Here is an 11,910-nt window from a genome sequence, read left to right as displayed (position 1 = left end):
TGTCTTTTTTATGTTGTTCTTTAAGCAAAATAGATGCTTAAAAAGAACCAGTCTAGATTGTTGTTATAGAAAATATCTAAGTTGGTTTAAATTCTAGGAAATAAGTAAAATGTTGAGTCATAGTCTCGCTCAGACATAAAAACATTGAGTTTAATGCTCTGCAGCTGGGATATCCCCTATGAGTTGTTTTTCAGGAGAAAAAAAATCCAAATTATAATCTATTAGTCCTTCATCCAGCTAAGTGGTAGAACATCCAACAACACACATCTTTGCATGAGTTCGTCCTTATTGCATTGTTCCCATTGATACAAACTGTGCTAAACATATGCTTTGTTGTTTCTTTTACTCTTTTTAAAACTTCATAACTTAATGAAATCCCTGAACATTTTTAATTTCCTCGTCTAGCTTTGTTTTTCTTCAGACATTACTAGTATTTACTTTAAAAAAGAGCATAGATCTTAGACCAACCCCTCCTTAATACAACCTTACTGTATTTTACCAAATAATGTTTTACCTCCTTGGATTTCTATTATAAATTAGCTTGACCACAATCCTATAGTTCTGTATTATTTTATAAACTAATTTGACCTCAATTCAAACTCTTCAAGACAAACTTTGGTTCTCAAACATATACCCCTTTGCCAAAAATTTATATCACTATCGTTTTAAAGATGTTTTCAATCATTTTCATTGAATTAATTGAGTTTCACTAGTATAGTCCCTTAACTTGGAGTTTAATTACTTTCAAGTTTTAATGGAAGTTGTGAATTTATTCCATATGCGTGCAGAATTAACTCTTTGACCATGATTTGAGCTCAATTCACCCTTTTATTGGTTGTTTTAAACACAGCCAGCTGGGCATGTGTTCATAGAACAATATATGACAGTCAATAAGTTGTTTGATTAAATAATATATTAACCACTCCATTGGGGTGGGTATTAAATATATAGTTAATGCATAACATGTCACTTATGTGTGATCATTGAATATCACATTCTGCCCTACTGTAAGGATAAGATTGGGCTTTTATACTGTGATTACTCTAGTATTATTCTGTCAGTTGGGATCCACATAGTGGTTTGTGTATTATTGCCTGATAGATTCTGTAAAACATCTAACAAAATCAAAAATTCATATTCCTATTCTAAGCCTCATTCTGAAAAATGTTGCAGAATCAACATATAAATATATCCTAACAGCTATTAAAAACATTGGTATTTTGTTGACTGATCTTGAATTTTAGATACAACGAAGGATGGCAAACAGAAACAAATATTGATGGTCTCTTTTATTGGGAAATATAGTAAAACAATGGTACATGTGTGTTAAACACAAAGTCCTTAAATCAGCAATTATAATCACAAACCATTTATAAGGCACAAGCAGTGACCTTTGACCTCTATATTCCTTTAAAGCTAAATAATCAAAAATATCTGAGTTCAGGTAGATTATAAAGCTTGCAAGCTGCCAGAGATAGCCTTTGTAATACATATACATATTATAACAAGTATTACATTTATATAATGTTTTCTCCTCTAGTTGTGTTACCAACAGCTCTATCAGAGGCTTCCAAACACTATGGTAAATTAACTTTTATTTAGTATTATCCCTGTTTTACTTTTTTTTTTATGATTATATTGCAAATGATCTAATTTCTTATTGTTAACAGAGAATGTTCAGCTGGTGGACACAGGCAATCTGCTAATTTAAACCAATTCTATATTTATAGATAATAAAGCTGAGTTTCCAGATTTAGACAGATTTACCTGCTTCACAGCAGTCAGAGGATCTCGTGGTTTCTCTTCTGGGAGGTTTCCTTAGTAAGAACATCAATGCAACCTAAGAAGTCCTGGTGGATCAATATTTGTGTCTAACTATATCAAATGGTTTCCGGTTCCTTTTTTCTTGTCCTGATCAAGAGCACAGTGTTCAATTTAACACTGAACCACAGATATCTTTTCTTGTCCAGTCGAGACTAAAAACAGTTGATGTTTACTTAAACTATGACAATTGAAAGCTCTTCTTTTATAATGTGGAAGAGAAATGTCTGATTGGATCTTTGACAACCAAATGTTCAGGGGACGTGTTCCCACTTTCTAACCCTGGGAAAGGTAATGCATTACCTATGGTAATAACAGGGAGACCTGAGCAGGATCAGTCAGCTATGACTGAGAATTCAGAAGCAGAAAGTTAAAAGGGTCCTGCTAACAGTAAACACCAGATTATCCAGTGGGGGGAATAATGGAATTGGCATCAATATAATTCTGTTTAAATCCTACCCAAAGAAATATCACCATTAAGTTTTTTTTTAAGACATTTTATGTGGAAAAACCAACATTGAGCCTTAGTAAGGTAGATTACAGTCTTACTATGCTTGTCTATAACGTTCTTTTTAATCTTTCATATCTCACAGCCAGGTGATCCTAGATCCAGAGACAATCCAGAGGGGAATCCATGAGCGGGGTCAGAGTCAGAGCCAGAGCCAGGTGAACAAATGACAACCATGGGAGGATCAGGGAGCAAAGTCAGGGCACAAAAAACAGGTCAGCAATCCAAAAAACACACTATGACAGGTCCAAAAGGGTTCAGACAGGCTCAGAGAATCAGGGGCCAGAAATCAGGTTGGAATCAGGCAGACAGACATGCAACAGGAAAGCTGGACTAAACTCACTGATTGCTCGTTATATTCTTGCTCTAGTTACAGGTCTGAGTGCTGGTTATAAAGTCAGGTGAGCAGGGTAATCTGGTGGAGGCTGATTGGGAAAGGGGTGGAGCTGGCAGATGGGTTGAATAATGAATTAAACCAGCACTAGAGCCAAGAATCATGACAGAATAACAGCAGACAGATGTTCTTTTTTTTATTTTTTCTCATTTTGCAAATGGCCATTTTAGGTACACAAAAATGCAATAAAGATGCATTAAATAGACAATTCAGTGTATTTGCTGAGTTTTTCACATCAGTGAGGTGTCAGCTTCACGGAGCTGAAGATCCTCTTATTGGATGATGCAGTCCAGGGTGTAAACACTATCCGTCTAAAATGCAGAGCGCTAAACTACCTGCCGGGCTCCGGGAAATCACTGCATCCACCGCCTCCTGTGTGAACGCACCATTAGAATGTCATTGACCTTGAAACTTTGAAAAACAGCCGGAGCGTTGGTGAGTCAGGATGGCATGACCAGGTACTCAAAGTGTCCAGTAGGTGTGTTGAAAGCAGTTTTCCACTCATCACCTACTCTGATGCAAACCAGATGGTATGAGTTGCAGAGGTAAAGTTTGATGAAGATCTTCCCCCTCCGTGGATCTGATCAAATGCACAAGGTAATTTTTTTTTTATAGTTATGTCATTTTTTCCCCTGTAATCGATACAGAGGGGAAAGAGCTCCATCCTTTTTCCCGACAAATAAGATACCGGCTCCAGCAGGAGCAGAAGGACGAATAAGGCCAGCCTTGAGGAAATCATCAATATAGGCCTTCATGGCCTGAGCTTTCAGTAACGAGAGATATCATAGTCCAACTCTATAAGGCATGGTGCCAGGAAGTAGTTTATGGGATAGTCAAAGGGATGATGATTAAACCAGCACTAGTTCCAATAATCATGTCACACTGTCCCTAGTGTGAAACATGGAGGAATCATTGTTATGTTCTGGGGATGCTTGGCCTCATCTGGCACAGGGTGTCGGGAATCTCTGTGAGGTCAATGAAACCTAAAGACTATCAAGGGATACTGTAGAGAAATGTTCTGCCCAGTGTGAGAAAGCTTGGTCTCAGTCAAGGTCTGGGTCTGCAGCAGATATTGACCAAAAACAAACACCTAAGAATGAGGAAAACATTGGACTATTCTGAATTTGCCTCTATGAGGCCTGGCCTAAATCCTGTAGAGCACGTTCGGAAGGAGCTGAAAGACGCCATCTGGAAAAGGAAGACTACAAACCTGAGAAGACTGGAGCAGTTTGCTAATGAGGACTGGAACAAAATACCTGCTGAGAGGAACAGAAGTCTCAATGACAGAATAAGTGATTGATTGCAGTGATTGCTTCAAAAGGTTGTGCAGCAAAATATTTACTTAAGATATCATCATTCCTGTTCAGGCCTGATTCATGAGTGTAGTTTTTAAAATGATTATTTTGAAGCATGAATGGAAAACAGTGTCTGACTTTTATTTATATATTCACATATAATTTTTATTTATTATTTTTTTGTCAGTTTAAGTTATTTCTATGATCAGATACATAGAGTGGTTTGTGAAGCCCAGGCTTCTTACACCACTTTATGTATTGCTTGTAAAGACTTTAAGTCACTATGAAGTTAAATGTATTCATTGGTTTGTAGTAAGTGTAAGTGTTTTACACCGTAAGCATGCACGCCCATTTTCCCTTCAAGCAATGTCTTTCTATAAACAACATAAGGTAGGAGAGACTCCACCTCCCTACTCCACCAACAGGTTGGATCACATTAAAGCTGAAAGTGAAAGTACTCTGAACGGACATTGCTGCGTCTATTTTTTTTCTTATTATAATTTGTCATCTAAAAGCTGATTTCAGATTAAATTTATGTTCCTGGCATTAAATTAAAAACTTGCGTGGTCAGAAAGAATCCAACAGCAGGCGTTTATTTGCAGATATATCTGTGTGAACTTTGATTTATAGAGACAATGGGTTGGCAGGGTGTTATATTTGCAGCCTTACTAGGTAAATATCACCAAGATTCTGCTTTAAAGCTGTTTTCATCAGCATGTTATGATTTGTAAACCATGTTTTTCTTCCTATAATTGCTACTATCGTTTATAATTATCTATTGTTTTTATTTTCTTTCTCACAGGTAATTTGAAGTTTTGCTTTTGTTTTTTGGCGCTTCTTACTTCACAAAGCTATGCTGCTTTTGGTAAGTTCCCTCCATCCACCTATCTCATCAGAGTCAGTTATTCTGGAGAATTTTAAACCTTAAGGGTCAGGTTCTTTTAACATTTGCAATTTATCTGTTTATGTGACATTAATCTTCCGATTAATAAGTAGTTTACTCAGTACATCATTCAGATTATGCAGTTTCATTGGAGCCTGATTTTGCACTAAAAGAAATTCATATTTAAAGGTCCTATATTTATTCCATAGGATCAAAATCCCAAGTTAAGAAATAATTCTTTGTAAGTACACTTACAGGCAAATGATTTCTGTTCTCTTAAATATTGATTTTTGGCGCAGCCATCGCCACAAGAGCTGATCAGCCAGTTTAAGACAGAGACGAGATACAACAGAGACGTGGATTTTTGTTTGGCCTGCATGCGATAAGTTTTGTGAATGAGCTGCCGCCATTTATTGATGATGCACACCAGTACCAAGCCAAGCCCACATCCAAAAGTGGATACCAGAATCCATTAGGGACACAGATGTCAACATTGAATTAGAAATATTTTTGAACAACCATAAACTCTCTTCTCATGCATGTGACATGTTTGGATATAACTCTCTGACACACATGGAGAATCAACTTGGTTCACATTTGGAAAAGGGTTTATTTGCAGAAAAATGAGCAACAGACAATTGGTGAACTTTCAGGAGTGTGGAGGAGGTTCCATGATCGGTGGCGTCGGGAATGAGAGTGGAGTTAATGGTGGCCAGAAACTTTTGATCGGGGATTAATAAAGAGAGCTTACTTCTGAATGACTCTGAGCTAGGCCTGCAGGGAAGATGGCCAGGGTCCCATGTGGGGAAAGGGTGATGATTATTCCCCTGAGTGTGAGTTGGGTGGTAATTCAGAGAACTAGGAGTCTGTAAGGATAAACTCAGCATCAATTAGTATAGGGATCTGTTGTTAGATCATTTTAATCTTGAGACAGCAGCTGCATCCCCATCAGCCCGATCTCTCTGGGCTCCCTTGATTAGCTCCATCACTTAGTGTAGTGGGGGGCTGTGGGGTGCGTCCTACGGGGCCGGGCTGGTTCGGGGGTACTTCGATCCTGGGGGGGCTGTGGGGTGCGTCCTACGGGGCCGGGCTGGTTTGGGGGTACTTGGATCCTGGGGGGGCTGTGGGGCGCTCGGAGTGGGTTGCCTGGTGGATCTGATACCATCTGATACCACTATATTAAAGATTTTTGTACTCTGAGGTGAAGGGTACCCAGGAAATTCTACTTAAATAGAAGTAGCGCTGTTACCATGTTTTAGTAAAAGTGAAAAGTTGCCTTCCAATGAATTCTAAATACAAAAATAGTTTGTGTAAAAAGGTTACCTTAGTACTGAGCAACTTCGTATCACATTTCAGAAATATGTAATTGGGCAGACAAAGAGATAAGGTTCTGTACAAGTTTTGCCATTTTTAAAACTGATAAAAAACAACTAATTCAGATAACTACCACAATTACAAGGTGACACATTCTGGCTGAAGATACACAAGATTTTACTCAAGTAAAAGCAATATTTCTAATAATAACTCTAGTAAAAATACTCAATGCAGTTGAACTACTACTTCTATTCTTTGTTTGCACAAACTTAACAAAAATTGATTCTGATTCTATATGATCTTTTGTTACCAGCAGTGAAAAAAAACATATTTGAACAGAAAATAAACAAAAAACTCATTTATCCCATTCATGATTTTAGTTAAGAGTTTATAATGAGGGTTATCATCAATTAAAGAAGAATGTTTTTCTATTTGCTAATATTTTTACATTTTAGGTGAGCCATAACTAGGGGTGGGTATTGCCAAAGAAGTCACGATTCGATTCGAATCACGATTCACAGGCCACGATGCGATTCTATCGCGATGCATCACGATACTTGAATTATTGCAATGCATTGCAATATTTTCTCCTCCATGTTTTGTTTTTGAATGACTCGGCGCAGTATCCCGCGGCCGGAAATGCTTGCGACACAAGGCAGCGTGCGTCAACACATCCGCAGCGACATCTACTGGACTGGAAGTTGTATTACACTTGTTTTTGGCTGATGTTCGCCAACCATTCAAGCAATTTTATTTACTCATTTTTTTAAATTAATAATCGATACTTGGCGTCAAGAATCGATGCAGTAGATCATGAAAATTAGAATCACGATGAATCATCATGACGATTATTTTGCACACCCCTAGCCATAACCCACAGGTTTCTTCATCATTGGGAACTTAATTTACTACCTGTTATACAGTTTACTGAATAAACATAAGTGTTGTGATTCTATAGTTAAATTCTATTCCCAGCCCGCTGGGAATTTATGTTTCTGATACTTTAAGATTTTTATTGCCCTCCCCTGTAGGGGTGGTAAAATATCTTATTTAATCAGATATTATTTCAGCTGTTATATACTGTTTATGACACACAGTCCTACTAACTGTGTGTTAGAACAATAGATGAAAGAGTGATTCGAGCACTAATCATGGTCAGACAGTTATTTCTGCACATACGTGGAATAAATTCACCCCAAATTCAGTTCAAAATATAAGATTTTATTAACAAAAATCATTCAGCTCCACATCAAACGTATTCCAGTTTAACACTCTCAACTAAGACTAGTAAAACTCAACTAAACTAAACTAACTACTATGTACAAAGAGGAAGGGAAAAACGGTTGAAAAACATATTACAGGTTAAGATGGATTCTGTGTTTGAAACCAAAGTTTATCTGGAAGAATATGGGATATGATCATATTAGCCTTTCACTAATTTTAAAGAAATTGGAATGTTTTCAGACCAATTCACAATGCAAATCCATGAGGTGAATAAAACATTATTTGGCCAAATAATGTTTTATTGAATGATTTGCTTAATTAAGAACCAATAACCTTAAGCTAAATGATTCTTTACCCTCCTTGAAATAGCTAGCAGCGAATAGACATCAGGCTTCCACTAAATGACTTTTGGTCATACTTGGTAATGGAAATGTAACGAGCATTTGAGGAACACGTGAACACTAATGTTATATCAGTGTTTAAATCCTTAGTGAATAAAGCTTGTCTAAGCTTAGCAACAGCTCAACACATATTCCTGTAGCATAGCGTAGCATGCAGTCCATTCTTTAGCATCAATTGACGCTGTCTTTACTCAGCAGTAAACACACGATATGATTAGCATCATCAAAAGACACATTGCTTGTTCTGTCCCTAATCATGCCAGACCTGCAAACCTTTTTCCATGTCCGTTTGGAAAGCTTGAGTTTCATCCAGTTTTGCAGCTCTGCAGTCAGGGACTCATTGTCTCAGTCTCACAGCAGGGGTCCCCTCAGTCTCACCCCCAAGGATATGGTTCTCATCCAGTTTGGCTCTGTAAGTTCTGAAACTCAAGAGAAATGTGCAAAAGTTCTGTTTGCAGCAGTTAGGTTCTGAAGAGTTCTGACTCATCCTTGATGGTTCTGGGGATCTGGTTCCTCTGGGGCCCGCATCTCCACTGTGGGCCACAGTGGGCCCCAGCTTTGAGCGCAGGAGCAGAAGGGACCAGGAGAGAGGTGCTGCAGCAGAAGAGCAAAAGAGAGAGGCCAAAAGAGGCAGAATCCTGCGTGCTCTGTGGTTTTCTGTGTCCTCACAGGGAGGGGGGGTAGGTTTTCACACCTCTGGTGGCTCCCATGTGACTTGCTTTGGCTGAAAAAAGGGGGGCTGCAGAAGTCCCCCAGCTGTTATTCACCAAAGCTGCGGTTTCTTCTCTGGTCATCCTATCAGGATGAAATATGGACACTGCTTCCCAATGTCCAAAAAGTATGATCATGGCATATGGCATAACATAAGACAGATATGACATTAATGGACAACTTTATGTTGAAACCGTATTTGGTTTAATAAATGCAAAGATGACTGATTAAGATTTCCTTTTTTAGTTTCAGATACTTTCACTGTTTCAGTGAGGTCTCCTATCACAGTTCAGCGAGGCCAAACAGCCATCTTACCCTGCTGGCGCAGTTCCTCTCAGAGTGCAGAAGATCTAGAGGTACGCTGGTATTTGGGCGGTGATGGATTTGATACTCCAGTCATGCTTTATAAGGGAAAAGCTTTTGACCAAACATCCCAGAAAGCTTCATACGCTGGCCGAGTCTCATTTGGCTTAAAGGAAGGAACATCAGGAGGGTTAAAGTCAGGTGATGTCAGCCTGAAGCTGGAGAACGCCATGATTGAAGACACAGGAACCTACACTTGCTTTCTCAGCAGCTCTGAGGAATATGCCAGTGCTGCTGTTAGTCTGACAGTGACAGATGAGAACAATGAAAACAAAATGAGGTAAAACAATCAAACAGAACAAATTCTACATGAAATGATCTTTCTATTCCAGAAACTGGACGTCATCCTCTCCTTTCAGCAGTGATTAAAGACGATAACAATGTTAATATAAGCTGTGAATCTGAAGGCTGGTATCCAAAGCCTGAGCTGCACTGGTCAGATGGGAAAAAAGCTCTCACTCCTGGTGTTGTGGTGTTTGACAAAACCTCTGAAGGGCTTTATTCAGTCCACAGTTGGCTCCTCCTCCCAAGTTTGTCTGAGGTCTCCTGTTCTGTTGGGCTTCCCAATGAAATGCCAAAGGAGGCCAGAATGCATATTAAACATTCCCCATGTGTACAAGAAGGTACCCTTTATCTCTGTTTTGTTTTCTTTCTTAGTTTTCATCAAGAAATATGTCTATTAAACATGTTTGCTTTTTCCCCCTGAGTCAGGATGCTCCCCAGCTGGATGGGTGGCCTTTGGCATGCTTCTAGCAGCTGTATTAGCTGCTGGTGGAGCACTATATTTCAGAAACAAAGGTACATGTTTGATTTAAGTCAGAGAGGATGCCACGATAAAGTCAGTACAATAGGTTAACATTTAAATAATTACTGATTTCATACATTGAAAAATATTTTGTTTCAGCAAAAAAGAATAAACCAGAAAATGACACAACTGATGGTAAGAAACGTAACAAACTCATTAAATGTATTTATTTACAGCAGTTTTATACATTTTTAAGATAAGTGGACAAACTAGAACAATTCTTTGCACCCCCTGTTTCTGTTTCAACACATCAAAGCATCAAACTGCAGTCTGTTTTTTAGGAGGGATTTTATATGATACAACAATTAATCATTAGAGAAGGGGGAAACAACAACAAACAAAAAAACAATAACAATATTACTAATTAACTGATCAGGTTCTGCCAAGAAGTGAGCTATTACTTAGGCACTCCATGCATCTGGCATTAATGGGAAGAATGGTACAAAAGAAAGCCAGAGACATTCCAATTCACAGTTTGCTTCCTGCCATGTAGGAGCACAGTGAACATGTGAAAGGATCTACTATGAGACAAGAGCAAAAATGAGATTTGACTATATTAAAGTGTGTTAAACAAAAGAAAACATTTTTTCCTCAGGTTTTTATAAGTAAAACATTTTTAAAAGAGTAGAGTCCCTTTTTCTTAACATGATATTTTTGGTGTGTTCATATAAAATTTGAAGTTGTATTGGATAAAAATTGCTTTTTATTAGGCATTTTGGACTATGGAAAGACTTTCATGTGGTTTAAGTGTTGATATCAATGGATATTTTTAAGTCATTTAAAAAAAAGAATTTGAATTGAACCAATATACCTCATTGTCTCTGGGAAACAAAGCACACCTTACTGTGGTTTGCACAATCCCTCCAGTCTGTTTTAACATGCTTAAACAACATTAACACAAGCTCTGTTATGACTCCATTTTTAACTCCTGATCACACAGTAACAGTCATGTTTCTAGATTTAGTGATTAAAGTGAGAATTACACTCTATACAACTAGTCTTTTAATTACTCCTTTTAATGTGTAAAATGGATAAAATAATCAAATACAATTTAAGCTAATTAAAAAATGTATTTTCTTCTACAAGGAGGAAAACGCATGAGCAGTTCTGAAGGTACACACATTATTCATATCTGACCTCATTTACTATTAGAGTAATTTTGCTATTTTAGAAATATTTAGTTGAATCAATTACTTATTGGAGGAACTAACTAGAAATGTTCCTGTAGATGTAGATCTTTTCAAAGTTTCTCTAACCCAGGATTTAAAAAATCTAAAATGCTTTTTTTCCCCACAGAAAATGAACCCCTTTTGTCAAAAGGTAAGAACACAGCATATCAAGCTGCCAGAGACAGTCTTTATAATACACATTATATTTATATGATGTTTTCTCCTCTAGATCTTCTGCCAACAGCTCTATCAGAGGCTTCCAAACACTATGGTAAATTTACATTTAGTATTATTCCTTTTTAACATTTTCTTTATGATTATATTGATTATGATCTAATTTCATATTGTTAACAGTGAATGTTCAGCTGGTGGATACAGGAAACCCGCTGATTAAAATGACCCGTTCTTTATTGAGAGATAATCAAGTAGAGTTTCCAGATGGAGACAGAGTTACCTGTCTCACAGCAGTCAGAGGATCACCTGGCTTCTCTTCTGGACGACACTACTGGGAGGTTTCCTTAGTACCCTTATCAAATGTAAATACAACACTGCCACCTAAGAAATCCTGGTGGATCGGAGTTACAGATAAACAAGAAATCCCTAAAGATCAAAGTTTTCCTCTATCCATAAAAAATGGTTTCTGGTTCCTTTTTTCTCGTCCTGATAAAGAAAATAGTGTTCAGTTTAACAGTGAACCATTTATATATTTTCCTTTCCAGTCAAGATTAAAAACAGTCGGTGTTTATTTGGACTATGACAATGGAGAGCTCTCCTTTTATAATGTGGAAGAAAAATGTCTGATTGGATCTTTGAGAACCAAATTTTCAGGGGAAATGTTCCCACTTTTTAATCCTGGGAAAGGTGACATATCATCTATGGAGATAATACTGAGACCTGAGCAGGATCAGCCAAATAACAGTGTTCCCAATGAGAAAACGAATACTGACCAGGGTCAGTCAAAAACCAGTGCTCCCAATGAGAAAACGAATACTGAGCAGGATCAGTCAAATAACAGCTCCTAA

General features: G+C 37.7%; 2 protein-coding genes across 2 annotated transcripts; both read left to right on the top strand.

The window, feature by feature from the left end:
* Positions 1-3,855: 3,855 nt before the first annotated feature.
* Positions 3,856-9,729, top strand: LOC119794371 (butyrophilin subfamily 2 member A1-like). The gene is made up of 4 exons (XM_038301894.1): positions 3,856-3,997; positions 8,798-9,169; positions 9,247-9,537; positions 9,620-9,729. Exons 1-4 carry the CDS (start codon positions 3,856-3,858, stop codon positions 9,727-9,729), a joined length of 915 nt encoding a protein of 304 aa, XP_038157822.1.
* Positions 9,730-11,123: 1,394 nt separating this feature from the next.
* LOC119794370 (nuclear factor 7, brain-like) lies at positions 11,124-11,910 on the top strand. The gene is made up of 2 exons (XM_038301893.1): positions 11,124-11,159; positions 11,243-11,910. Exon 2 carries the CDS (start codon positions 11,284-11,286, stop codon positions 11,908-11,910), a length of 627 nt encoding a protein of 208 aa, XP_038157821.1. The 5' UTR covers positions 11,124-11,159; positions 11,243-11,283.

Source organism: Cyprinodon tularosa, unplaced genomic scaffold, assembly GCF_016077235.1.
Source record: "Cyprinodon tularosa strain WSP-4 unplaced genomic scaffold, ASM1607723v1 ctg477, whole genome shotgun sequence".
NCBI classification, from domain to species: domain Eukaryota; kingdom Metazoa; phylum Chordata; class Actinopteri; order Cyprinodontiformes; family Cyprinodontidae; genus Cyprinodon; species Cyprinodon tularosa.
Note: the sequence above shows the minus strand (reverse complement) of the source record. Positions and strands in the feature narration are given on the sequence as shown.

Excerpts from the sequence above, each read along its gene's own strand:
- LOC119794370 (XM_038301893.1), top strand. The coding sequence starts at position 11,284 with ATGACCCGTTCTTTATTGAGAGATAATCAAGTAGAGTTTCCAGATGGA.
- LOC119794371 (XM_038301894.1), top strand. The coding sequence starts at position 3,856 with ATGAGGCCTGGCCTAAATCCTGTAGAGCACGTTCGGAAGGAGCTGAAA. Across the intron at positions 3,998-8,797 it reads ACCTGCTGAGAGGAACAGAA|TTTCAGATACTTTCACTGTT; the intron begins GTCTCAATGACA and ends TTCCTTTTTTAG. Across the intron at positions 9,538-9,619 it reads TTCCCCATGTGTACAAGAAG|AGTCAGGATGCTCCCCAGCT; the intron begins GTACCCTTTATC and ends TTTTTCCCCCTG.